Source organism: Convolutriloba macropyga, chromosome 9, assembly GCF_964194025.1.
Source record: "Convolutriloba macropyga chromosome 9, txConMacr16.3, whole genome shotgun sequence".
In the NCBI taxonomy this organism is placed as follows: Eukaryota; Metazoa; Xenacoelomorpha; order Acoela; family Convolutidae; genus Convolutriloba; species Convolutriloba macropyga.
The window spans coordinates 66,349,118-66,376,233 of record NC_134476.1 but is presented as its reverse complement, the minus strand read 5'-3'; the positions used below and the strand labels follow the sequence as shown (position 1 = coordinate 66,376,233).

General features: G+C 39.4%; 2 protein-coding genes and 1 long non-coding RNA gene across 5 annotated transcripts in view; 2 read left to right on the top strand and 1 right to left on the bottom strand.

Annotated features, from left to right (window-relative positions):
• Nucleotides 1-27,116, top strand: part of LOC142345542 (uncharacterized) — a 168,777-nt gene that overhangs the window by 24,629 nt on the left and 117,032 nt on the right. The window lies entirely within an intron of this gene.
• LOC142345540 (uncharacterized) lies at nucleotides 756-15,639 on the top strand. The gene is made up of 3 exons (XM_075397623.1): nucleotides 756-781; nucleotides 12,552-12,675; nucleotides 15,206-15,639. Exons 2-3 carry the CDS (start codon nucleotides 12,555-12,557, stop codon nucleotides 15,436-15,438), a joined length of 354 nt encoding a protein of 117 aa, XP_075253738.1. The 5' UTR covers nucleotides 756-781; nucleotides 12,552-12,554; the 3' UTR covers nucleotides 15,439-15,639.
• LOC142345541 (uncharacterized) lies at nucleotides 16,493-26,570 on the bottom strand. Its single transcript, XM_075397625.1, has 3 exons — nucleotides 26,351-26,570; nucleotides 18,047-18,348; nucleotides 16,493-17,096 (listed from the first exon to the last, which is right to left on the bottom strand). The coding sequence occupies exons 1-3, from the start codon at nucleotides 26,433-26,435 to the stop codon at nucleotides 16,689-16,691; spliced, it is 795 nt and encodes a 264-aa protein (XP_075253740.1). The 5' UTR covers nucleotides 26,436-26,570; the 3' UTR covers nucleotides 16,493-16,688.

The window sequence follows — 27,116 nt, the reverse complement described above, 5'->3', positions numbered from 1 at the left end:
GACTGCAAAAAGTTAGTAAAACCTCAAAAAAAATTCAAAATCTCATTTAAAGTTACGAAAACTCGAGTCGAAGCCAAAAAAACATGAGCATTTCCTTGAAAACGAGTTTTCTCGTTCATTGGTCTTCATTTTGATGTAAAGGAGGTTTGTCACTAACGGAACTTCAATATGAAAAGTGACTAGTCTCTAGGTGACTTAAAAAAGCAAAAAAATGTAGCAATGTTTTATTAAAAAAGGGCTCTCAAATAAACTTTTTTTTGATAGTGAACTTCCCTTTGAGACAAGAACTAGTCTTTTTTATCGCCTTTAGTCTATCAGGAAAACAAAAATGGTTCATTTTTTGGCTTGAAATTTAATTTTCAAATGCTCTTTTTATAGAAAATATCTTAATTTGAAGAAAATTTACACTAAAAGTGAACAAATATCCCGTGTTCACACAAAACTTCAATCCTCGATAACTCCTCGAAAAAACGGAAAACAAAGAAATCTTTTTTAATGAATTCTACGCTGGACCAGCTTTTTAATGATGCCACTCACATTTCTCTACGATGAATATATCAATCGGCCAAAATTGACTGAACAAAAAAAAACCATTTGAGTATATAGTTCCTCCCCCTCCCCCCCCCCCCCACAAGTGGGGTCGGAACAATAAAGTGAAGACGGGGCATATGATTGGTGGTGTGCTACAGGAAACAATTGTAATCAGTTCAATAGAGGAATTCTGATGAAAATGATTGGAATGGGAAACACAGACGAAGAAGTGAAAGCGACTAGTCTTCAGGTTGGGACACAAAAACGGACAAATGAATAAACTAATAAATTGTTACGCAGTAAATAAAGAACGAATTTTAGCCAATCAGAATTGAGTATTTATATTCGAAATTAAATGCGTATAAATCGTTCTAATATACGTAGAAAGTTCCGAAAAAGTTCATTTAACCTAATTTTAAGTAAATATAACCATGATATGTATCGATTAAGCTGGTTTTCGGCTTAATATTTTTAGGTTTTCTAGACAATTGCCGATTGAATACGAACTGATTTTGACGTCAATGACATCAGACAAAAAACCAGTAAAAGAGCATCGAAAAAACCTTGCCGTCTAAGTTTTCACTTGTTGTCTTGATCGTTACTTTGTACATTACTGATACTGACACGTTGCATTGATCGTTGAAACTATACGTTGCTATATGTCGAAAAAAGTTGAATTAAATCATCGAACTACAGTTCTCGTTTACTGAGTTAATATTGGTTCCGCGACTAAAGAGTTAATATTGGTTCCGCGTTCGTATTCATTCGGGGCTAAAGACTCGCCCACATGCGCCAACTATGCATTACAACGCACTGCGAGAGACAATGCCAAGTTTTACCCCGAAGCTGCAAATTGACCAAAAATAGAAAAAAATGGACAAAAGCATAAAGTTTTGACAAGGTTGTCAAAAATCAATTTCTCAGCAAGAAGCTCGTACTGAACGCCAAGTCAATATCAGTACTGGGCAAGTCAAATTCCTAGTCTAGATATCAGCACTGGTTCAGAGCTATGATCATAACACATCTAAGACTTGTCAGACTTGACCAAGACCTGGTAAGTCTTAATACACGTGCGAAATTAAAGTTCAGTACGGGATTGTCGTTAATTGAGTGAAACTCAATAAACACTTAAAGTTGTGAAAATTTCCACAAACTCCGGCCTACAGAAAAAAAATGATCGAATATGTTGATATTTTTTTTTCTCGTCGCTCGTTTATGTACCGTTTTGTCCGCATCCTTTTCGCCCTTTATCTTTTCCAATACTCCGTGTTCCGTTTTTTATCAATAACGTCGCTCTCCCAAAACTTCGTTTTTCGTTTTCTTCGCTACTTTTCCGATTTTTGATGAAGTATGTCATATGTGATGAAGTATGTTGTTGTTTTTCTTGTAGTATGTTGAGTATGCTAGTATGCTGGTTTGTTGTTTAGGTCTTTGAGCTTTCTGGGGTGTGACTTAAGTTTATTCTCGAGTTACGGCTGGATTGTCCTTTGACTTTTCAACTTAACTAATTTACTAGCCTTCCTGTTGTAGTATATTGATTTTGCTGCTTTATGTTTGTGTGTAGCTGTACGATTGCTAGTTGGTTTGGTCTTGTTGCCTCCTAGGGTGTGACTTAAGTTTATTCTCGAGTTACGGCTGGGTTGTTTCTTGACTTTTCCAACTATCTTAGTCTACAAACACACTATTGTAGTATATTCCATTTTGCTGTAGTCTGTTAATACCGTTAGTATGTTGATCGGTTGTTTTGGTTTGGGTTTTGCTAGGATGTGACTTAAGTTTATTCTGGAGTTACGGCTAGTAAGTTTCTTGACCTTTACATACTTTTAGTGTACTACTGCATTGCCGTAAATTAGTTTGTCGTTAAATTTGTCGTTATAAACCCATTATGAACTATGTTAGGTTGTCTTGCAGTAGTTTCTCTCCTTCTTCCTGGGGTGTGACTTAAGTTTGTTCTGGAGTTACGGCTAGGTTGTTTGCTTGAGTTTTTGCTGTGGTCTGCTAACATAGTTCTATCCAACCTCATTTCCCGCCCGTTCTCTCCCACCGTCCCGTTTCCATTCCGTCGCGCACTGCTCGCTCGAATTCTCGTCTGTTCCGTTCCCGTTGCGTCGCGCGTTGCTCGTCCGACTTCCCGTCCGTCACGTTTCCGTTTCGTCGCGCGTTCCTCGCTCGACTTCCCGTGCGTCCTTTGTCTCCCTCTGCGTTGAGCGCATAGCGTTCAGCGCTCCACTTCTGTTTTTGTCGGGCACTGGGTGCTCGACGACATTTTCTGCTCTTTGGGCGGTTTGTTTTACAGACTGTCTACAGTGTGCTGTGTTTGGTGTCTTTTGCGATGGGTTTTATTTACGTGGGTTTGATTTGTTTGTAGTGTGCTTATAAAAGATAACCGTGTGCAGTGGTAGGATTGCTGGTCTTTGGAAATAATAACATCATGATGTCTAATAGTCTTGATCGAAAAGTCAAAAAGTTGTACGCTGCCAGGTCAAAGCGTGAGGCTGAATTGCATGCTATACATGAAGATATCCTCCATTGTATAAATAGTCAAAGTAGGCGAGTGAAAGTTGAACGCCTAGTATCAAAGTGCAACGAAGCATTTATGACTGTTGTAGACAAAAATGAGGACCTGATTGCATTTGCTGGAAGAACGGAGGATCCAAGTGCACTTGTTCCTTCATTAGAGTCTTACTTGGAGGCAATGACAACTAAGAATGACAAGATACTCACTTCAGCACGAAACTACATCAACTCTGCTGATGATAAAGTGAGTGAGCTCCAGGAACCAAGGGCTTCCATTCATTCTAGACTTCCCTCAATTATGACATCGTCAAAAACATCTAGTCAGCGTAAACATGATTACGTAATTGCTAAGATGAAGCGTGAAGAAATTGAAAAACAGAATGAAGCAGCCATTCGCCTTGCTAAACAGAAAAAGCAAATGGAATTGGATGAACTGGAGGAAAACAACAGGAAACGGTTGGCAGAGGCAACTCTGCAAGAATTTGAATTGCTGGACGCCGTTTCTAAAGGTAGCCAATCTGAAACAACTGCAAGTGCTAGGAGCTCAATGAGAAGTGAAAAGGCTGTCCAAGATTGGATCAACACCTCACTTGCTTTAAGTTTTCACAATGAGGAGAAAACTAGCGAACCAAAGGTTATGATTGACGCTCCAGAATGTCCTAGCCACAACAACGGCAAAACAGTGGAAGATCAGAACACTGAAATTTCAAGGCATTCCATTCCAAAAAATTGTCGAGGCAATTACATTTTAAGCAATGAGACCTTGCAGCAACTCGACCCCTATTATACTCCACCTGAAAATTTTTTGACTGCTGCTAACACACAGGCGTTGTACCAGGCGCACCTAAGGGCGCAAATGAATCAAACAGGCCAGCAAGGCACGGCGCTCCCAAGCATAACTAACCAAGGAACCGCGGATAGTCAGCCGCCTTCTGTACACGCCCCAGGGGCTTCTTCACCGCCCATTCAACAGCCCATTCCACAACAGACGTCCGCACCACAAGAAAATCAGAATATTGCAACCGAGGTTTTTCCCAATGCACAACTTCAAATTTCGCAATCCAGGGGACCTGAAACATCAAGTCTGCCCAAGAATAATTCGGCCCAGCAAATGTGCTCCCGACAACAAATTAATTTTGTCCCCCGAGCACCAAACGCCACTCTTCCTCCTTTCCCGACAACAAATCATCCAGCCCCCGCAATAAACGTTCCCATGCACCCAAGCGCCCCACCAAGTCCAAACATTCAACAGCACAACTCCGAACCCGCTCATCCTAACGTCCTTCCGATTCCGAACCCAGTCTTCGCACCTAACCTCACTGCTCCCATCCCACACGCCCCTTTGATTAATCCTCCTCTGGTCAACAACACTTTCCAGAATAATAATAACCCTGTACACAAAGCTGTACGTTCCTTTGCTGCTCCTGTCACAAATATGCCCAATATCCCATTTGGCCAAAACTTTGTGCCAAATATGAGTCATTGGCGGTTTCCACAGCAAAGACCGTCAATAGTCAACCAAGACATTACTACCGTAAAAAATGTTGCTCCAAATGTACAGGCACACATTGCACCATCAATTACTACTTTTCCACAACAAATATGTTCAAATTCACCCCTTTTGATTGATATGCAATCACCATCCGGCACACATCAGGAAAACCTGATTGCAACTACAAAGAATATTGTACCTGGTCTGGCCACTCCGGTCTTTCAGCCAACATACCCTTATGTTGGGCCCACTCCGTTGAGTTGGAGTGGTCCGCAGGTGTCTGCACCTGCCCCTCCGATACCGGACAACGCGTCATTGATTAAGGAATTAGCTGATGCAATAACCAGCAAGAAAAATGACCCCTTGCCAGAATGGAAACTTGCTCAGTATAATGGCGATCCATTACAATGGCACGAGTGGTATGGTCAATTCAAAAGCGCGATTGACTCGCAATCGCTAACTGATGACGTTAAATTGACATACCTCAAAACCCTCGTCACCGGTAGAGCAAAGATTGCAATCAACGAGTTTGCTTACTGTGGTTTAATGTACAAGGATGCACTAAGGACTTTAGAACGTAAATTTGGCCAGCCACAGGCAGTCGTAAGTGCACACTTGGATAAACTAAGCAATTTTCCGCCTCTCAAAATGCACAATAGTGATAACATCATTAACTATTCTGCAGCAATATCCAGCCTCGTTGGGGTTTTCAAGTCACTATCATATGATGCTGATTTGAAGAGCGCTTCCCTACTTAACCAAGCGGTACAGAAGTTACCACCAAACATGAAAGAGTCATGGTCACTCTTTACGGTTAAGAAGCACTGGGTTAAGCCTACCCTCCTTGACTTTAACGATTGGCTTAAAGAAAAGGCTGAGGCCCATGATCTTATGAAACAAAGCGCAACCAAGGCCAAACCTGAAGAGAACATCACTTCAGTAACCAAGACCAAAACAGCCTCAAAAGTGTTTGCATCAAATTCGCAACAAAGGGAAACAAAGAAGCAAATGCCACCTGCTTCCACAAATACTTACTTCCGATGCATTGTATGCAAAGGTAACCACCGGTTATGGGAGTGTCGAGTTTTCAAGGAAAAGACTCCAACCCAGAGAGCTAAGTTGGTGGCGGATAACAAACTTTGCTTTTCGTGCTTACGGGACAAGCACACATTCCGCCAGTGCCCTCAACCAAGAAAGTGCCGAGCAGAAGGGTGCAATAGTTCGCATAACACACTATTGCATGGAGCAGATAGGGTTTTCCCAACAAAACAGTCGACAAATTCCAATACCATTCAACCTTCTGGCAACACAGGTCAAAGTAAAGCAACTTCTAGTCAACTCCAGCCTAATAAGACCACAACAATGTCATCTGTTACTGATGTTAAGGGTCTCCTTCAGGTGACTGAATTGCAGTTGGTCAATTCGTCCGGTTTAGATACCAAGGCTCTAGTTTTGTGTGATACCGCCTGCAGTAACTCTTGGGTGGCCGGTAGTCTCGCAGATAGACTCGGTTTGCACGGTAAAGCACTAAAGCTAACTGTCAAGGGTATTAATACCGAAGAAGTAGTTGATACTAGGGTTGTTGAAGTTACTGTGAAACCAAAAGAACAACAAGATTTCGAACCATTCACCGTCAACCCTTTCGTTAAAGAGAGTCTGAACGTCGGCTCAGATAATTAATGTACAGGCCCTGCAAGAGAGTTACCCACACTTAGCAGTCCTTGATCCCGTGACATATTCCTATAAAGACATTGAGATGATGCTCGGACAAGATGTCTATCATGCCATCCGCCCGTTAGAATACTTCTCTGCCGATGAGAAGCGTTCACCCGTTGCCGTACGCTTACCCATAGGTTGGGTCTTAAGCGGTCCGTTACCATCAAGTTCTTGTTTAACCTCAACGTGCTTTAAAGTGAATATCGAACATGACAATGAGTTAGCAAGTCAAGTAAAGTCATGGTACGACATTGAATCATTCGGGGCAAACAAGCAGGTCGACTCCAGATCTGCAGCAGACGCAAGGGCTCACGAGATCCTTGAGAGTACCACCATACACAATGGCCTGAGATACGATGTCGGAATGCTGTGGGCAGCAGACAACATTCAGCTCCCAAATAATTACTTCTCCTCCCTTGTGCAACTAAAATCGCTCGAAAAACGTTTGGCCAAGGATGAAGACCTCAGAGAGAAGTACACTAGTACCATCAAGGAAGACCTAAATAAGGGGTATGTAATTGAGGTTCCGGACGCTCACAAGGTTGAGAGCCGGTCTGATAAAGAGTGGTACCTACCCCACCATCCGGTTTCAAACCCGAACAAACCAGGTAAGGTGCGTAGGGTGCTCAATGGAGCAGCAAAATTTCATGGCGCCTCACTGAATAAATCTTTGCTCACTGGCCCTGATCTGCTCCAAAACCTTATTTACGTACTTCTTCGCTTCCGACAACATCCATATGCCGTCTCCGCCGACATCGAGGGAATGTTTCTACAGGTTGGTGTATTACCATCAGATCAACCATCACTTCGCTTTCTGTGGCGGGAGGACCCCACAACTAACGTTGTAGTGTATCAATATACGCGCCATATATTCGGGGCTAAAGACTCGCCCACATGCGCCAACTATGCATTACAACGCACTGCGAGAGACAATGCCAAGTTTTACCCCGAAGCTGCAAAAGCCGTCCTTGAAAACTTCTACATGGACGATTACCTTGACTCAGTGGAGTCTCCTGAGAAAGCCATCAATAGATCGAAGGAATTAGTACATCTTCTCCATCTCGGTGGGTTCAAGCTTACAAAGTTTGTAAGCAATGTGCAAAATCTGGCTGATCGAATTGATGGTTCGCCTCAATCTACTGAGCCCAAGGTTATTGTTTCATGTCAGGAGGATTCATCGCAAGTGCTAGGGTTAAAGTGGGATCACACTAATGACACTTTAGTAGTGAGTAGGGGTACAAGCTGCGCTATCACCAAGTCCCTCACGCAACGCTTGGTCCTAAGTCTTGTCTCGAAAGTCTTTGACCCCATTGGTCTTGTCGCACCGTTTACCGTCGGTGCGCGATTGCTCTTAAAAGACATCTGGCGTGTCACAGGACAACAATGGGATGACGAGCTCCCACAGGACATGGTTCAAAGATTTTTGGTCTGGAGTGCTGACTTACCAAAGCTTGAAAACATCAAAATTCCTCGAAGTTACTTTAGTGGACCCTTTCATAATACAGAGTTGCATATGTTCGGTGACAGTTCCCAGGATATTTTTAGTGCCGTCGCATTTCTTCGAGCCCGAGTAACAACCCCTACGGGCAAGATAAAAACAGAGCTTGCGTTTGTTTTGGGGAAAGCGCGCGTGGCGCCAATGAAAGTAATGACTGTCCCTAAACTGGAATTGCAAGCAGCTCTACTTGCCGCTCGGCTGAAGAACGAAATTATTCAGGCACTTACTGTAACTGTTAACCAAGTATTCATGTGGACAGACAGCACGACCGTTCTTCAGTGGATTAACTCTAATGAAAAGCAACCAATCTTTGTTGCAAACCGCGTTTGTGAAATTTTGGAGTATACCAGCGTTGACCAATGGAACCACGTCGCAACTAAGGATAATCCAGCTGACGCTGGCACGCGTGGAATGTCCGCTGAGATTTTGCAACTAAGCAGTTGGGTCAATGGTCCACATTTCTTAACTAACTCAAGTTTCCCTTTCGTGCCGAACAAAGACGTCATTAATAACATCAAACTTGGCGTCAACGAAGCAGTCATTATAGAAGACACTGTTTCTCTCGCTACATCTGTTAAAAAACAGACAACTCCCGTTCCGTCGTTATTCCCATTTGATAAGTTTAGTTCTTATCAAAAGTACTTGCGCATTGCCGCATACGTTCTCCGTCTTTTGCCGAAACATGCCGGCTACCGTAACCCCGATGGTAGCATTACTGACCCTACTGAGCTTGACGAAGCCGAGCGTCATCTACAGTATTTGGCGCAAGGAGAGTCTTTTGAAGCCGAAAGAAAAGATCTTCTTGACAATAAACTTGTTAAACGGAGTAGCCGAATTGCTCCACATTCACCGTTTATTAGTCCAAATGGGCTAATCCGTTCCTCGGGCCGCATTAAGCGGTTAATTGAAGTTGGGTTTGACGTAAAGTACCCAATCATCTTAGACGCACGTCATCCGTTTGTAAAACTGTTCCTTGAACACACGCACGTAAAGCATTATCATCAAGGCGTCGAATACCTAAGATCAATTGTGCAAGAACACTATACAATACTGAAACTAAGATCATCCTTGCGTTCCATCAAAGCACACTGCCTGAGATGCCGAGAATTCCAAACTGTAACTATGCAACCAATCATGTCTGACTTACCTAAGGAGAGACTTGCTTACCAGTCTCCTCCCTTCACGAACACTGGCGTTGACTACTTTGGGCCATTCTATGTTACTGTCCGCCGTACTACTGAGAAAAGGTGGGGCTTCCTCTTCACCTGCCTCACTACTCGCGCTGTCCATGTCGAGATAGTTCCATCCATGGACACCAGTTCTTGTGTTATGGGAGTTGAGCGGTTTGTGTCACGTAGGGGTACACCTGCCATGATTTGGTCGGACAATGGCACTAACTTTATTGGAGCGGAGAAAGAACTCCGAGAAAGTATTGAAAAGTGGAACGTTGTCAACATTGCAGCTGAGCTCGCTCACAAAGGTATAAAGTGGAGGTTCAATCCACCCAGCGCACCACATCAAGGTGGTATCTGGGAGAGGTTGGTACGCAGCTTCAAGCGCGTGTTGTATACTATTCTTGGCACGCGTCGCCTCACGGATGAGGTACTGCATACCACCTTTTGTCTCGTGGAGAATGCTCTCAATTCGCGTCCTTTAACACCCGTAAGCGCCGATCCGTGCGATTTGAACGCTTTAACGCCCAACCACTTTCTTTTAGGTGAATACTCTACCGGTATTCCGTCTGTTGTCGGTAATAATGAGCTCAACCATCGTAAACGTTACGTCCGTGCGCAGTCGTACGCTAATGCGATCTGGTCCCGTTGGATCAGAGAGTACGTACCGACGCTGAACCGACGCTCTAAGTGGCAGACGCCTGCCGAGCAACACCTTAAGACCGGTGACTTGGTTTGGATAGTTGAAGAAACCAACCCTAGGGGTTACTACCCAACCGCTCGAATTGTGGAACTCCGTTACGGCTCCGATAGCGTCGCGCGCTCCGCCGTTATACGTACGTCGACCGGTTCACTTGTCCGCCCGCTTGTAAAACTTGTACCAGTTTTCCCAACATCTTCTTCCGGGCCGGAGAATGTTACGCAGTAAATAAAGAACGAATTTTAGCCAATCAGAATTGAGTATTTATATTCGAAATTAAATGCGTATAAATCGTTCTAATATACGTAGAAAGTTCCGAAAAAGTTCATTTAACCTAATTTTAAGTAAATATAACCATGATATGTATCGATTAAGCTGGTTTTCGGCTTAATATTTTTAGGTTTTCTAGACAATTGCCGATTGAATACGAACTGATTTTGACGTCAATGACATCAGACAAAAAACCAGTAAAAGAGCATCGAAAAAACCTTGCCGTCTAAGTTTTCACTTGTTGTCTTGATCGTTACTTTGTACATTACTGATACTGACACGTTGCATTGATCGTTGAAACTATACGTTGCTATATGTCGAAAAAAGTTGAATTAAATCATCGAACTACAGTTCTCGTTTACTGAGTTAATATAAATAATAGCCTTTTTGTTCTCTCTTTGAGATAAAGTCATTTTCAAATTGCTTTCAACTTTAAGGCGTAAAAATTTTGCAATAAATGGTTCTTTAACCTACACAAAAGTGTTACTTCTATACAAATTAAAGGGAAAACTATTTCATATTGATAAGATGTTGGAATGATTCTTGATTTAAACGAGCTGCATATGTACGAACTTGTTAGATCTTCAAGTCAAAATGCACATAATTCAAACATGAACAATTATAACATTGTTAAGGCATGTAAAAGTCTGGCTGGAAAGCCGAGATCTTGCACGACTTTCCAAAAATGATCAAGTCTTGGTTTTCAAGGGTGCTAATCGACAAATCGACAATGCTACTTGAGCAATTCTGGTTTAAGATCCAACACCCTTGATCGCAAATGTTTTTTGTTCGGAGAGACGTCAATAGAAACTGGAGCGATTTCATCGAAGCAGCTTGGGTTGCTTTTTCTTTAATACAAAATACATATCGAAAAGGTTTCAACCAACAATGTGGCTAAAAACTAAGGAATCTGGTATGCGCTACAAATTTGCAATTTGCTTAAACCAAAATAGTGTTGCATTATAATAAATAATTTTAAATGGAAACTAGTCATTTTATTTTTTTCTCTCTATTTAATTAAGAGTTTAACCGATACTGTAATTATACAAAAGTAATTGATGCTATTATGACTTATAGAAAAATCCATAAAAATTCAAAGCGGATTCCTGGCACGAATCTGAATCCCGAGTCATTAACACAGAGTTTTTGTCTAAAACTTCTCTACGTTTAAAAATTGGGTTGATAGGCTTTTGTTTTAAAAAAGTCAGATGTATTTTAACGGTATCGTATTACAGTAAAAACGGTATCGAAAAACGTCAACTAAGGAAGGAAGAGCTCCGCTAAACGAGTTTTTGAATTTTTCTCGTAGAGCCACATATATTAAGTTAAGATATTTCAATAAAATATCAATAATTTTTTTTGTTGACATAATTGTGACCAATGGTAGCCTAAAAGTGAAATGTAAAGCAAGATGCATTTCGGGCCCTTGTGAACAAAAAAGCCAAAACTCTTTCAAAATGAAAAACTTGTTCCTTGAAAATAAAGAAGTTGTGTATTTCGAAGAAGGCAACATGCCATTTGCGTTTTTGTGTATCAATGTTTCATTGAAAAATTTTTTGACATGTTGCTACGGCGACCATTTGTGACATAGTCACAGTCAGAGTTACTGTTTTTTTACAGATGTAGTCATAGTCACGCGCGATCATCAACAAAGGGATTCAAGAACAAAAAAAACATAGCAACAACCACCGCAGACGCAGCTGTCTTTTTATAAATCAGCAAAACTTACAAAAACTCACTTGCCTGGTTAATAAACCGTTAATTTGTTTTGAATTGATATTTAATCTTCAGTGGTAGATTTTTTTACTGTGCTTGTCGTACACAATCAATATTGTGTACTTAACTTGCGGTCCAAATCACTGTCAAATTATCTTCTGTGTTGTTTCTCACGGCGGGTGCACTTAACACAATTCCGAAAGAGAATTTGCTTAGCGAATTATCTATCTTTCACTTATCTACTTCGCTTGATAGGCAAATACAGTTGTTTATAAATTAAATAAAATGAGCAACTGAAAGCGAGATGCAAAATGAAGCGAGTGAAAACTAGATGAATCTTGATCAGTAAAAGTCACAACAAATCTGAACAAAAATTTTCCCGATGCTGGTTAGAGGGCATCAGACTGACACTTAAAAATGAATAACTTAGGGTACTAAAATGAACTTAACATGACTCCTTATAAACGTCATAATCTTTGCATATATGTTGTTTTATTATCAGATTGAACTTTTATAAATAAAAACAGCCCATTTTGAGTGATTTGTAACAAACCAGACATTTTTAATTACTAAAAAACTATGCCTAATATATAGTCATAGAATGTAATTGACATGCAACGGTAAATATATAGCAAATACAGTTATAGTTACAAAAGCAATTTTAAAAAAAGTAACTTTCGGACAGATTTTAACGGCTGAAAAGACATAACCGTTTTAAAGCAAAGTTTTCTGTGTTATAAGTAGAGAGCTTTTAATAAATTTTGCTAGAAAATCTATTATCATTGCATAAGCGTACTTTTGCAAACCAAAAAATATCAAATGGCAGCAAAGAAATGAATGCCCACTTTAGATAGTAATGCTTTTTAATCAAACAATATTTATATCAATTCAGTTTCAGTTAGATTTTGAGGTTCTGTTCAGTCGCAGTTGTTTGTTTAGAACATGGATGTATATGAAAAGCCATGTCACATAAAACTGCAAACTTGGACAGATCTGGAGGACTTCAAGGGAGAAGAGGATATGTTCATGTGTATGGATGCATACGATACATGTACATTGAAAGGTACACTTTTTCTCATCGCGCAAATCTACAAGTTTTAGAAAAAACGATTTGAGATAGTCTCCGTTTATTTGCTTTAAAAAGTTGAGAAAAAATCTACTGTAAATACAGACTTAAGGACACTGTGGTACCTATTGATGACCTGTCGAGTAGATTTCATATAATGCTGCAATATTTGTAACATGCAAGTTCTCCTTGAGAATATTTCATTATTTTTATTAAGAGATTGAGAAATGATTTCGATGTTGATGATCTAGGCTGAGGTGCGCCAGCTATGATAAAAATAGCGACTCGCCTAAGTGACGCTTAGGGTTGCCAGAACACCCAGAAGTTGGTATTGAACAAGGGGTATTGAAGTCAATTATTTGGCGCGATGGCGCAGACTTTTTTGGGTGGTACGGGCATCAGTATATGACGGCGATTGAGAGATATAAACATAGCAGCTGCAATGGCAATTGTCATACTCTATTCCTTTCAGAAAATAAAATAATCTCTTTTCAATTGTAAAAAGTTCAATTCGCAACATACAAAAACATTGAACTCAAAAATCAAAATCACAAAACATTACTGTCGTAAGCGTGGTATTTTCTGCTAATCAATTACAACTCTACGAAAATCGTCCAAACTGAACAAAAAGTTATGCATTACACATTATCCGAGCGTAAACAAAAACGCCGAGCGTAAACCAACGTTTCTGAACTCAAATCTTGAGTGAGTGGAGAGGTGGTCAGCCGATGTGGGGTAGGGTTGGGTGGGGGTGTGACTCAGCAGGTCAAAATTTCCAGACTAAGAATCGCCCTTCACACCATGAAATTGTCGTCTCAAAAGAGTTTTAGTGAATCACGTACTTAGACACCAGTGAGGCGTAAGGCTCTACGACAACTTAAAGCCCTTCTGGTGTTACCCGTTTATCCCGTTTCTGAGAACAAAAGTCAAATGTGGCAAAAAACCGTTCACGCGAAAAATCTAATGAAAAATAACACGGGACTAATGTAATTGATACAAACTTCGTTTGAGAGTAACAATTTGAATAACGGAAAAATGTTGTTTTCAACGTTTATTGGGGAACAATTTTTCGCCGCAAGTTTTCGACTCACTTTTCTATCGATTGTTTTGTTGTTAAAGAATACAAATGTTTTTGGGTTGATAGTCTTCCAATTCTGTAATTTTGAAAACAAAAATGTAAGTTCAGAATGTTTTCTTCAACACGGATCCGTTCGATGATGGTTAAATGGTCTTCTTGTGAGATAATGTAGAAAAATCCAGTGGTCGACTTTCTGATGATTTGAAGATTATAAGTTTTGCCGTTTACGGCTATTTCCATGAGTTGCAATTCTTTTTTGCAGAAGTAATCGTTCAACATCTCTGTCGCCATATGCTAACTCTCTTCTCCTAGGTGTGGTGCTTGTTGCTTTATTATGTGAAGACTGAGTTATTGGTGCAATTTTCTTTCTAATAAAGTCTTTCAATTGCGAGTGTTTGCAAAGTGCTATTCCGAGTGCGGGACCGGATAAACCTCTCCTTTTCTGCAACAAGGTTTCATTCAAGTATACGAGCAACCAACTGAGTTGAGTGAGCAGAATCTACTAGGCAACTTTCAAAATAATAAATGTTTGCTATATATATTTACATGAATCTTTTTCAATCAATCAAAACTTAGCATTGTAATATTTTGGTTCTATCGGTTCTGAGTTGGCTGAGTAAAGCGCTAAGATTCAATTGAGATTGCGCTTTTCTTGAAAAGATTTTTTAGATCCTAGTAGGCTCTGCTGTTGTCAGTCTACCCAGACCGTAGGTAACGTTCTGACAGGACCGTACAGATTCTGGGCTGTATACAAACCGTAGAGTAGATTTCAGATCAATTCGCAACTTTTTGCCCTTGTGAGCAACCCAGGTCAGTGTAAACTGAGTCGGCTTGGGTGGCTCACCTCTCCCTGCATCACCAACGATCGTCTCCATCTTCAAATTGCAGCCGATCACGTTAACCTTGTTTTTGAGTTTAAATGACCGAAGAAAATTGCCTATACATGTGTAAATATACAGAAAAATTTGCAAATGCTTGTGTAAGTCCTCAATGTCTACTAACAGAAAAATTCGGGTGTTTTCCATTACACCCCCCCAGCTTAGTGGTCAGATAACCTATAGCCCTCCAATTATGGTAATTATACCATAATGGGGGGCTATAATGGGAAAGACCCAAAAATTCCAGAAGAATTCGTATATCCTCATTGTTTAGTATGTTCAGAGTTTTATCGAAAAAAAATACAATCTTGAATTGCACAGCGATTGCTGATAAGTTCGTATTTTCTGAGGAAACCTTGTGTAAACCTTCTCGATCTGCTCTGCCCAAAAAATTGAGTCTTATTCAATTCCCAGGCACTTAAATTGAGTTTTTTAAATTTGTACGAATCTGTTTGACCATATATACAAATAATTTACGTCTGAGCACAATAACAGCAACAATGAGTTGTTTTTATTTCACTCTTCTTTGCTCTCGATCAAAAACAATCTTTGTGTGACTTTTTAATTTCAGGTGACGAAGGAAACCCAATTGTGTTGGTCAAAGACGAGACAAATGTGTGTCTGGCTGGTATCAATCTATTCACAAACGACAAGTGTTACGAATCGAAAGGGAGACATGTCGCAATTAAAGGTCAATACTTGGAGGGAATAATTGTGGATGTGAAGGACACGATGGGAAATAAAAAGACAGAAGAATATCAACTTATAGAAAACAATCTTCGTAAAATGAAAAAAGAGGAGTGAAAAACTGGCAGTGTTAAAAAACTGATTGAACTCCTCAAAAAAAAAACACTTGCTATTCGAGATTATGTCAAGAGCTTATTATGTATTATTGATTTAAAAGAGTGTTAACAAGTAAACCTGCGATACATCTTGCATACTGTGCAGCTTTTATCGACTGCCCAGATAGTTCAAACCATTTGGTTAGGACGCTACAGTAGTTTTGCTATACACAATTTTCGTTCAGTTGTACGCAGAAAATGCTTGTCTCCACCATCTATTACCCTATGAGTGAGTTTTAATGTTAAAATGATCAGTTTTTCTATGCTAAGCACTGAATAACTTCTGTCAAAACTTTTGAATTAGAATTCGGAGGTCGATTAAGGAAGGGTAAACTCTAATTCAAAGGACAAATGACTAGCACTTCAACACGCTTTTTCCACATTTCAGTTCTACTGCAGCAGACGAATATCTATTCCGTCAGTTACTACGGCCAATCAGAGTCCATAATTACCTATTTATTAATCTAATACAATTAGTCAATATTAGTCTTTCAGTCTCTTGCTTATATTGGTTTACATGCTTCTGACTCCAGCATTCCACTATAGTGTCGTAATATAGTTGATGTTATACTCCATCGAGTATATTAGTAACAATACAAAGCTAGTTAAGACAATCTCGCGCGCAGAATTAAGTACCCCCCCCCCCCTTATTTACCCTTAACGTTGTAAAAGGAGCCCTCGTGTCTGCCTCACAACTCTTTCAATTCTAAAGGACAAATTGGATAAAAAGCAATATGAGACAAAATCGTCATGCGAAACTACCGTTTTGTGGAAAAAATGAGCGATTAGAAGTTCTAGTGTAATGAGTTGAAAAATTAGAACAGTAAAAGATAGAGCAAAAAGCAAATAGACACATTCAAATCAATATTAAGTCAACAGTTGCAGGTCAAGCAATAGACACAAATAACAAATTACAAGTTGATCAAATTGATATATTCTAGCTTTGCTACTAAAAAAAATCAAAGCTTGAAAATCAGTATATATGTCTTTAAGTTAAACTTGTTCGCATCTCACTCGTCTGCAAATCTTAAAGCTTCAAACCTGTGAGCTGAGAACATGACTGCTATGAAAATCAGTCACTGTATAATCGGGTCAATTCTTACACAAGATTTCGTTTTTCTTTTAAAAAATTTTGAGTGTTATAACAACTCAGAACATTGTAGCCAGACACTTAACGAGAAACAATTTTGACTAGCTTGACCAGCATTCACTTCAAGATATGAGCAATTCATAATTTGGCATAGTTTCTTCAAGAATCTTGTTCAACTTGTCAGTTTGTTCCGGAGTTAAATCAGGCAAAACTGGCTTATCAACAGTAGACATGAATTTTGTAGTTTTCAATGCCTGGCCATGGAAATCAAAATTCATGATTGAATTGTCCTTAATCATGTGCGCGGTTGGTGCTTTCCACCAATGGTCTGGCAAATGTTCCGACGTTTGCATATTTTCCAACATCATCTCTTTGTCAAATGGCAGTTGTCCAAATTCGCACAAATCTCGCATAAATTGTTCACAGCTTGAGTCGGTGCTGGAACCCAAATTGGTAGAATCGAACACTTTGTACTCGTATCCCTTCGATTGTAGAAAGTCGCGCAACGTGACCATGTCTTGAAACAGTTCCTAAAACAAAGTTGAATTTTCAGAAAGTTAAAGGACGTGACGTCATTGTTTCAAAGGTCTGACTTTTCACATGTCGCGTGATCGAGTTTCAGGGGCTGTGAATGTATAATTTTCCGTAAAATTCACTGCTCTTTTGAGACTTCGTTAAGTGCAAAAATGGTTAAGTGCACATATACCAAAAATGGTCGGACAAATTTTGCTCTACTTGAAATCACGTTATCTTTTATTAATGTGATCAACCATGGCCACTTTGCGGCTATTGATAAATTATATTTGACGTTTTAAAACAGTCGGCAAATTGCCTGAAAACAGCCACCATTGCTCGCCAGACTTGCGTTATAAAAAAACTAATTAAGATGAGCAAAAACTGTTTAGAGATAGTGGACAAAGAGGCTAGGAAAGGAAGACAAAATCATGGTCTGGCGATTGTCAGTAATTTTCAAATTCAATCTCAATTCTATAAATGTTAGCACTTCGTTGACTACCAAGATCTATTCAATCTAAAGTCTACTATTTAAAAAATTGCTTAACCACAAACGCTACGTTTGCTTAACCAAAAAACGACTGCGTCTAATGTCATACGTTGCTGTCTAGCGGTAACTGGCATTAAAAGTAGCTTTCTGAGGCTGAAGGAAATTGGCTCTACTAAGTAGGGGAATAAAAGTATCAGGAGGGGGCAAAGGGCAATTGAAACACTCAAAATTGCCCCCCTTTTCACCATAAATTAATTCATTAAAATGAACCCTATCAATGTGCCAAACACCTGAAGAGATTCTAACGTGTGCGCCAACAGGTCCCATAGGTATGCACTGCTTTTTCTTATATCAAATCATTCTGAAAATTCCAATCAAGCTCAAAAACTGAACTAAGATGGCGGTTGCCGAAGGAGACACCGCATACCAATCACCGGCGCGACAGGAAAAGATCAAATAACTGTTCGAAAAAATTACCTTCATTTTAGGATGACCGGTAGTGATATCCAAGAAGTCTATGAATCGTGTGGGTTTCCCATTAATGCTAATCTGAGACATACAGACTTCCTTTGGATGACGAACAAGTAGAGCATGTCGATAACTGTTGTCTGGAAAAAACTTCTCAAAGTCCAAATTCTCAACACAACTCGGCACGTCTTTCCAGACTATATTGTCAGACGTGAACGGCTCACTCTTCATAGTTTCGATCAAGTCAGAAAAAACGAACTTGTTCTCGTAGAAATGGGCGAAGAACGCAAAGGCAAACGGTTCAAAGATTCCTAAATACAGAAAACGGTGCTTATATTTTCAACAGGTAAATATTATAGTTACATTTTTACTCTTTTCACTTAAATGTTTCAAGCAACAGTTCCTTTTTTTAATTAAAAGCTTCCTCATCTTCAAAAAGCCAATAGTGTAAATTTATTCCAGAAACCGGGATATACCAATATGATGATGTTCCTGACATTTGGAGGATCTATTGTGCTCCCTCCCATGACTTCAACACCTGCCGATGCAAACTCACAGAATGATAAAAAGGAAAGATGTAAAAACAAAGCTGGCAGATTGCCAGAAAATTGCCCTAATAGCTTCGTAGATCTACAGACCAAAAAATTCGTCTTTTCATTGAAGGCTGATATGTTCTATTTTAATTAAGAATCTGTATAAGTTTTTGCTGCCTCTATTAGCTGCTCTATAATACCTTCATTTAGAGCGACACACACCCATTTGACCTTCTCTTTGAATTGAAGTAAACAAAAGTCAAATTCAAAGTGAGGAAGTCATTTTTGAGAGTTAGGCAAGTCAAGTGTGACCAAAAATTTAATCACCCGAATGAACAAAAGAGCTCGCTCCACTAAGAGTGAAAAATGACGTCACGCACGCAATTCAGTTAAAATTGCATGAACGAATGAACAAAAAGTGGCTGTGACGTCATATGGTCGTAACAAAAATCTTGACGACGAAATAAAAAACATAGCAGAACAAGTCCTGACGTACAATTCAAAGAATTTTCATTGACTAAAAAAACTAGACCTAAAACGGACTATGAATGGATTGGAAAAACCATTTAGAAAAAAATCCGATCCAAAAAATCGAAAAAACAGTAAAAATCAATGTGAAATTGCCGCATGTGAACAAAAAACCATTAGCGAGAAAGCGAATTTTTGTTCAAACACCGTTTTCCCACTCTACTTTAAATTTAGAGCGAAAAAATTTCACGCCGCAAAACCACTCGCTTTTTCGCTCCATTTACTGTTTCGGCGTGACCAAAATCACTACTCCAATTTGACTTCAAAAATCATGAAAATGTGTGAACAGATCTTAAAAAAAAGACAGCGCCCCAATACAATTCAAATTCTGTGAATTGTAAAAAACCAAGAGAAGGCCAATAATAGCCCCAGGCCGGCTATTAAAAAACTATGCAAAATAGCCAAATTTTATTGAAAAGTTGCCAAAATTTGTAAAAATAATATCTTCAAATCAATTTCCTTGTCCTCATAACCGGTGCAAATTCAAAAGAAGTTTTACTGGCCCTGGTGATCGAAAAACGCAAAAACAAAAGACCGATATTTTCAAAAAAAAACTTAAAAATGCACATTGCCAAAACTCGTGATAGTATATTGAAAACTACCCAATAACTCATCTTCAAAACATAGTGAGGAAGTCATTTTTGAGAGTGATGCAAGTCAAGTGTGACCAAAAATTTAATCACGCGAATGAACAAAAGAGCTCGCTCCACTAAGAGTGAAAAATGACGTCATGCACGCAATTCAGTTAAAATTGCATGAACGAATGAACAAAAAGCAGATTTGAAGTAATTGTGACGTCATACTTAACTTGATTCTATACGAGGTTGTATATGATTTGAACAATTTTTGGTATTTATATCAGAGTCATACGAAACATTAGGCTTGAAATGATCTCGTAAAAGTAACAAGTGGGAACGGAGACGGAACAAATAGTAGAAATGCGTCTCATGCAACTGTCATGTTTAAAAACTCAGGTTTCAATTTCATAGGAAATCGAGTATGGACAGTATGAAATCATAGTATTATCAGGGTATGAAATTGAAGAACATTCACCCCGTTTACTCACTAGTAACCTAATACAATTTAAACTTATGATAGGACTAGGTTTATCCCTTCTGACTATCTCATAATTAATCAACGTCATCAGAAGTCACAACTTAGAAATGTGAGGTACGATTACAAAACTGAAATCAATCCATTGCAACCTTCAATTCATTAAAAATGCAACCTGTAAGCAGAAAATCAATACGCTACCACAAAAAGACAAATAATTGTAGCGAAGTTTTCAACTGATCAGAGGGCAATTATTTTCTCGTGGTTCACTAGACTAGAAGTCAATTTCGGCAACTGATTTGAATGAAACAAATAAATGCCAATCATCCGAGAAAAATTAAACTGGGAGAAAAACAAAACAGAGAACCGTTAGAATTTTAGTTGCTTATTTTTATACTGAATATCAAAAGTAAGTTAACACCCCTAGGTTTACGACGTATGAATTAAATTTTCATATAAAATTACTCCAACTCGAATTTTTGAAAACAATTTTAACACCAATGTTCCCCGACAAAAGTGGTCTTTATGCAACTCAGATAATACGCGACGGTAACTAACCAGAAGAGTAACCAATAAAAACCAGATACCCAATTTAAATACCAGATAAATAATATAAATACCAGATACCCAATTTAAATACCAGATAAATAATATAAATACCAGATACCCAATGTAAGGTTGACGAACTCCATCAAAGTTTCACAGTGAAAAGAAAGTTTCCACAAGATCACAAATTATTCACATATTTTCCCTCCCTAAGGTTTAACATAAAGCAAATTTATCAAATTAGAACAAACCTGGAAGCATATTACATCTTGAGGGAACTTTCTTTCTATTGTGAAACTTGAATGGAGTTCGTCAACTTTACAATGGCTTTTCTGGTAAGTGAACGTAGCGTTTTTTTATGAATTTCATACGCAAGAGGACTAGTGTAGCGAATCAATTAAGGATGTCAACACAATTTCAGCTATTTTGCTACAAATTAGTCCAATGCTGCCTCAACTTAAAACTGATACTTCGTGAAGGGCTGCTAACCAACTTTTGATGTTCAGCATATCAAAAATGACAGGAATACATACAAAAGAAATCCTAGAGTCATATATTCTCAGTAGATTCATATAGTCGAGAAAATGTTGTTCAAAGACAGAGTTTGTCATGTAATTTTGCGATTTAAACGTTTTCTACGATTTAGTTAACGAGTGTATAAAATGGTATTCAAACCATAATATACGGTATGCAAATGGAAAAAATTGTAAAAATTGGTTCAAAGTAAACTAAAGCTATTTACTCGCATATAACGATGTTCGGAACAAGTTAATGAACAAAAAGCGCAATACTAACCCAATACAAACTAATCAGTTTATGGACGAAATTAAAACTAAAATTTGCGACACCTGGAGCAACCAGACAGATCAAAACATCAGAAAACAAGATATATTAGAAAACAGAGAGAGACCCCTCTCTGCTATAAAACCCACACTGCGCACCCCGAGTAAAATTTTGCATACCACCAAAGAACCACATTCCACAACCTTCACTAGAACCAACACCTTTTCAAGCCATTCTAGAATTAGAAAAGCGCGTATAGTAGTAGTAGTAGTTTAGACTTTCGAGCAACAGGCTCGTGAGTTTACACCAATCATTTGCCAGCTGAGCCGATTTTCTGTACAGGATTGCAACTAGCACAATTGCAAAGAAAAGACTACAAACAAGAGATGACGTCTGAGTAGAAGTTTTCGAGACAATTTCAGTAGTTTAGTTAGATAAATTTTGTCTAAGGTTCAATTTGTATCTTGGGAGTTTTCTTAATTCGAATTATTAGCTTACTTGATATTTTGCAAAAGTTCACAACCGCCTTTTTGGTGCAAGTTATCGGAATTGTAAATAACTCACTTTGCCTTGTTGTTTTTCTTTGATTATTCAGTGCATTGCAATTTATTGGCAAGTTGAAGTTGTATTTGCATTTGATTAGGGATAAGAGCAGTATTAGATCATGCAATTAAAAAGGCATTGATAAAGGAAGCAGTTGGAGATTGTTTAACCTTCTCCTGCAGCTATTATTATTCCAATTCCAAAAAATCCAAGTGGCCGTTTTTCTCTGGATTCGCTCTATCTCCTTTGTTTCGAGTTTATTTGCGAACCATGTCTGCGACGCATGACTGCTGATAGGAACCACGTACCCGACATGCATTGACTTTTGTTTACGTGTTCACCACCATTGATGTATTTCGTTTGAGGAGATAGAATGCCTTCCAGGCTTTCTGGCACCTTTTGTGGACATTATACCAAGATCTTTTTGTTCCTGCTTTGTCTCAAGTGTTCGCTCATTAAGTTGTATTAACGGATCGCGACGCAGTTTTTAACTGACAGGAGGTAGCTTAGCTTTCTTCCTATACGAGTCATTTTATTTATATTATAGCAATCATCAAAAAACCAGAAGACCAGGAAACCAGAAGACCAGGAAAAAAAACAATGGAAATCGTTGACGTAGCAAAAACATCACAATGAAATATTTTTTCAGGCAGGTCATCGACATAAAGAGTGAATAGTATGGTGAAAGCAATGATCACTGCGGTACCGCGCTTTTTACGTTTTGTAAATACGAGGTGCTATCGCTCAATTTTACGTATTGCCTTTAGTTCGCGAGATAGCTTATTAAGGTCTTCAAGGCTTTTCCACTGACTCCAAATTTATCGACTTTCTCGATAAGGAGTTCATGGGGTACAGTGTTGAAAGCTTTTTTTCTGTATTAAGGTCCAGGACAAACAATTGATTTTCACAGGAGTGACCGTCTTTTTAATATAGATTTACTTAAGGCGGTTTGCTCTTAAGACGCACAGGACAATCCAATGGATGAGTAGTGATCCCCTACTATGAGACATCACTCCATCGTATATAACTTTGAAGACAAGGCACTATAGCTCTTTAGAGCTGCGTCATAAGAATTGAAATTCTATATAAGCTAATTTGTTATGAATCTAGCCTCCCCTTCCGCACTATGGCACTGCATGAACTATCAGTGTCAGTTGGCCGTTTGGAACCACGGTACTCTCTGAGGCATATGACAGCGCTGCGCTGGAGAGCAACACTTATTCTCGTGATTATGTATGTTATTGCGGCCGAGCATGATTCGTCTTTCTTTTTGGCAATTTTGCTAGCTAGTTGTTTTATAGTGCGCATTGCGGACGGTCTTGCGCCCCCATGAAGGAAAACACGAGCGGAATGAAGTTACTCTTCTCGACGTCAATTATTCGTTGTTCATACTTCAGGCACTTCAAAGACTCAAGATATTTGTACGCTTACACGGAGATTTTCGTGCATGAATTGCCGAGTGGTTTAAAGATCTTCACGTTGAAAAAATAACGGGTGAGCCTAGACCCCATAGACCAATCGCTTGAATGTTGATTCGCGAGTTTTCATCAGTGCTAGTAGTTTTGTGTATAAAAGAATCACCTTGAAGCAACTGAAAAGTCGGCTCAACCTCGACATAACAAACGTCATGCATGATCTAAAAAAAGCTGTCTCGGATCTCGTTGTCTCTTGTGTGTACACTCACCCTTCCCACATTGGAGAGCATGTGTTAGGGTGAACTTTTCACCATATGGACAACTAATGTGCGTATTTTTGGCCTCGGTATTATCTAATGCAAAGCCGGTCTCCAATTTCGGTTTTCATAAGCGTGAAACCTTTAAGTTTGAAAGGTAGAGTTGTGAGCCAGTTCGACGCTCCTTTTACCGAAGCCATTAAATGGCGTGGCTCGGTCTGAAGGCTTTCCATAAGATCCTTTTTAAGCGATCGATACTCATTCAGTCGTGCGGTTCGTTAGGTTGTGCGTTATGCGTTCTTGGGTTAGATGACCATTTGCACGATACTCATCTTCAAGAGGAGCGCATGCGGTCAGCAAAGCGGCGTACTCCGTTTCGTAATCTATTGGCTCTTTGATGTTAAGTCCACCCACCCGGGGTGTTAGCGAATACAATCGCCGTGCGGATTAAGACATCTGGAGTCATGAACGACGTTAGGGCGTGCGTTTAGATGTTGGCTTCCGCGTCTGAAGATATTCCGTGATTTTGAAGTTTTCCTGGACACAAAATTTAATTTTTGTTGCACGCCTCATGTGAGGCACGCGTAAGCGTTTTGATGGGATGTTTTTGCTACTTGCCCTAATTTTTTCAACCAATTGGCATACTTTCCAGCTGTGGTTACCTTAAAAGTCTCAGTCTTTCTCATTGCCTATTACAGATCCTAGAACACGGCAACCGTCAACGATTTCAACTGCCGTCCTCTCAAACACCATGAGGGCTATGATTAATAGCTCTCAGGTTATTTTGCTATTAAATGACACTTCGGGGGCGTTCACGGTGTAACCAAAACAGCTACCATGTTCAGTGTGCTGTTTGAAACAAAAGTAAGTCCTCCAAAGAGTAAGTCCTACTGCGCGGCCGTCGTCTGCGTACCATTTTTTGCGACAGGTGCGTATTCTAGACAAACCTGAGCAAGGGAAGCCATACATAGCCATAGAAATGGGGTCCAGTTGAGTTGTGCCCTCTAGGGGCTGCAGTGTTTTACCTGCGATGTATGAATCGGACGGGACTGAATATGAGTTTTGAACAACAAACCTCAAGGCGGGACAAATTCTCTAGATATGTTGAACTGCCAAGTTACGGTTGAGGCAATTGAAGGCGTTTTTTGCGTCTACTAGAAGGTTTTTCATGTTGCGAGCGCAGAGAGTGAATTGAGTCCTCAATCCCGCACTTTTGGCCTAGGCACAGTCGTGTGTTGCCGCCCAAAAAGTGTAGGTCGTCTTCTGAACACTCGATGATGCATTTGCCTATGATGCGACTATCATGCTTTGTACGCTTCAAGAGATTTGATTTTCAGGTACTTTTTTAGTTGCCAGACGAATAGCAATTTCTGCTACCGTTTTTGCTATGTTCGCTGAAACTTCTTTGAAACAAGTGAAAATTCGTTCCCACTCAATCGCGTCTAAACGGGACGGTCAGTCGCTGCCATGTGTTTTCAAGGCTGCCTTTTTAACTGCCGATGCGCCTATGTTTTCGAAGATTGCGGGGTAATACGGGATCGACTCAAACGTGTTTTGGTCTACAATATAATTGAGATTTACTTGGGAAGGAGTCGCGTGTTTCTTTTTGAGAAACTCCGCTTTTCATGAAGTTGTTGAACTGTTATCTTCACCAATTTTTTCCGTTTTCAGGGGTCTTACGCAGTTTATACTGCAGAGCTCTAGCTTCCAGAAGAAGCTCGTCGAGGCGGCCTTGGCACAATAACTGTACGCGTCAGGAGAGCGTCTTGAAAACTGACCATTCGTTGGCCGATTTCACGCAAGGGAGAACCAGTTGGGGGAAGATACTTTGCTTGAAGGTTGCGGCAACCTTCAATGAAAGTTCTTCACGTGGCGGTAAAGGGATTGTATGGTCTTGGCAGATGTATGGATGTCTTGAGTCGTGGCAGTTGTATGGATGATTCGAGAACAGAAGCATCTGAGTTATCATAGATCCACCCAAAGGACAAAACAGTGAGCCCCCACTGTGAAACATCATATTTAAATTTACCGCAAAAACACATTGTACTTTAAAATTACATCAATATGCTAGGCTCTAGGAGCCGCTCTAAGAGCTGTCTAGGATCCGCTCTAAGAGCAGCTCTAGGAGCTCAGAGCTCTAGACGCGTCCGAAGGTTGAAATGGAGCAATCAATTAATTGATTATAGGAAACTAGGAGACAGAGCAATCGATCAATTGGCACAATTCCTACTAATTGTGCAGTTATTGATGACAGTATAAACCTTATTCGTTAGTTCATAAAAGGCATACTATAATCAAGTCTCTTGTACTCTTTCTTCTGATCCTATGCTTTAGAAGGAGAATTTAAACGAAACGTTATATGTATTCAAGGTTGAGATTGATTACATATAACGTTCATTTTCAATTTTGGGGGGTATTTTGGGGGTCGTCTTGGTTTGTTACTATTTCACGGTATAACTTAGGAATGGTGACAGCAAAAATCATTGCAATTAATTAACTATTTACCGACCAATAAATTGTTTTGAAAAGTCTCCGCGCAATCAATTATTCTAATTCCCCCTGGTTTAACGTGTCAATCAATATTTTCGGATCACAACTTTTAAGTATAATTAACCTCAGCTGCAGTTTCCACTGAGAAAAATCAATAAATGTTACCTTTGATTAGCGGATTTGACGAGAGAGATTTCAGCACAATAGTTGATTTCGATCTCGGTATAACCCAGAGCATCAAACGGCCCATGATAATCCTCCTTTATGGAATAGTCGTAAAAGTTCGATGAAAAAGCAGCTCAGCTGCTATTAATTATTAAAAAGAACTTAGTTACACATACATGAACAAGTGATGATGTGACCTTTGATATGCTTGTAGGTACATTAACCTGAAAATTAAGAAAATATGGAACAACACCAATAAAATTGACCGCCACAATGTTAATACAACTTAATGAGCACACACACATGTCACCGTTTCAAAATTGCGGACAATAGTTAAAAATCTCGGCATAGCTATGACATACAGAACTTAATTACAACAGAATGTCGGATCTTTTCCGTTTGTGCCCCCTCCCCAGTGCCATTACATTATAAATCGTAAGACCCCGACGAGTTCTTAAGATTTGGAGGGTCTTTCCCATTACAACAAGCTGTAAATATCCTATATTCAAATAAGGAGCCGTTTTTAATGAGAGTGACATCTATTCCCGGATTCTCATTCAACACAACACATTAAATATTCAACTTAAAACTTATAAATTTCATTCAACACAAAACTTATTAAACTTATTCATTTGAGTTCAAACATTCAATGCGCGAGGCTGGCTTGTTTTGAAAAGAAGCACAAAATTTACAAACAGTCTAAGAACTAATAAATTTGACTTAATCTGTATTACTGAAGCATGGTTAAGCGCAGACAGTCCATCAT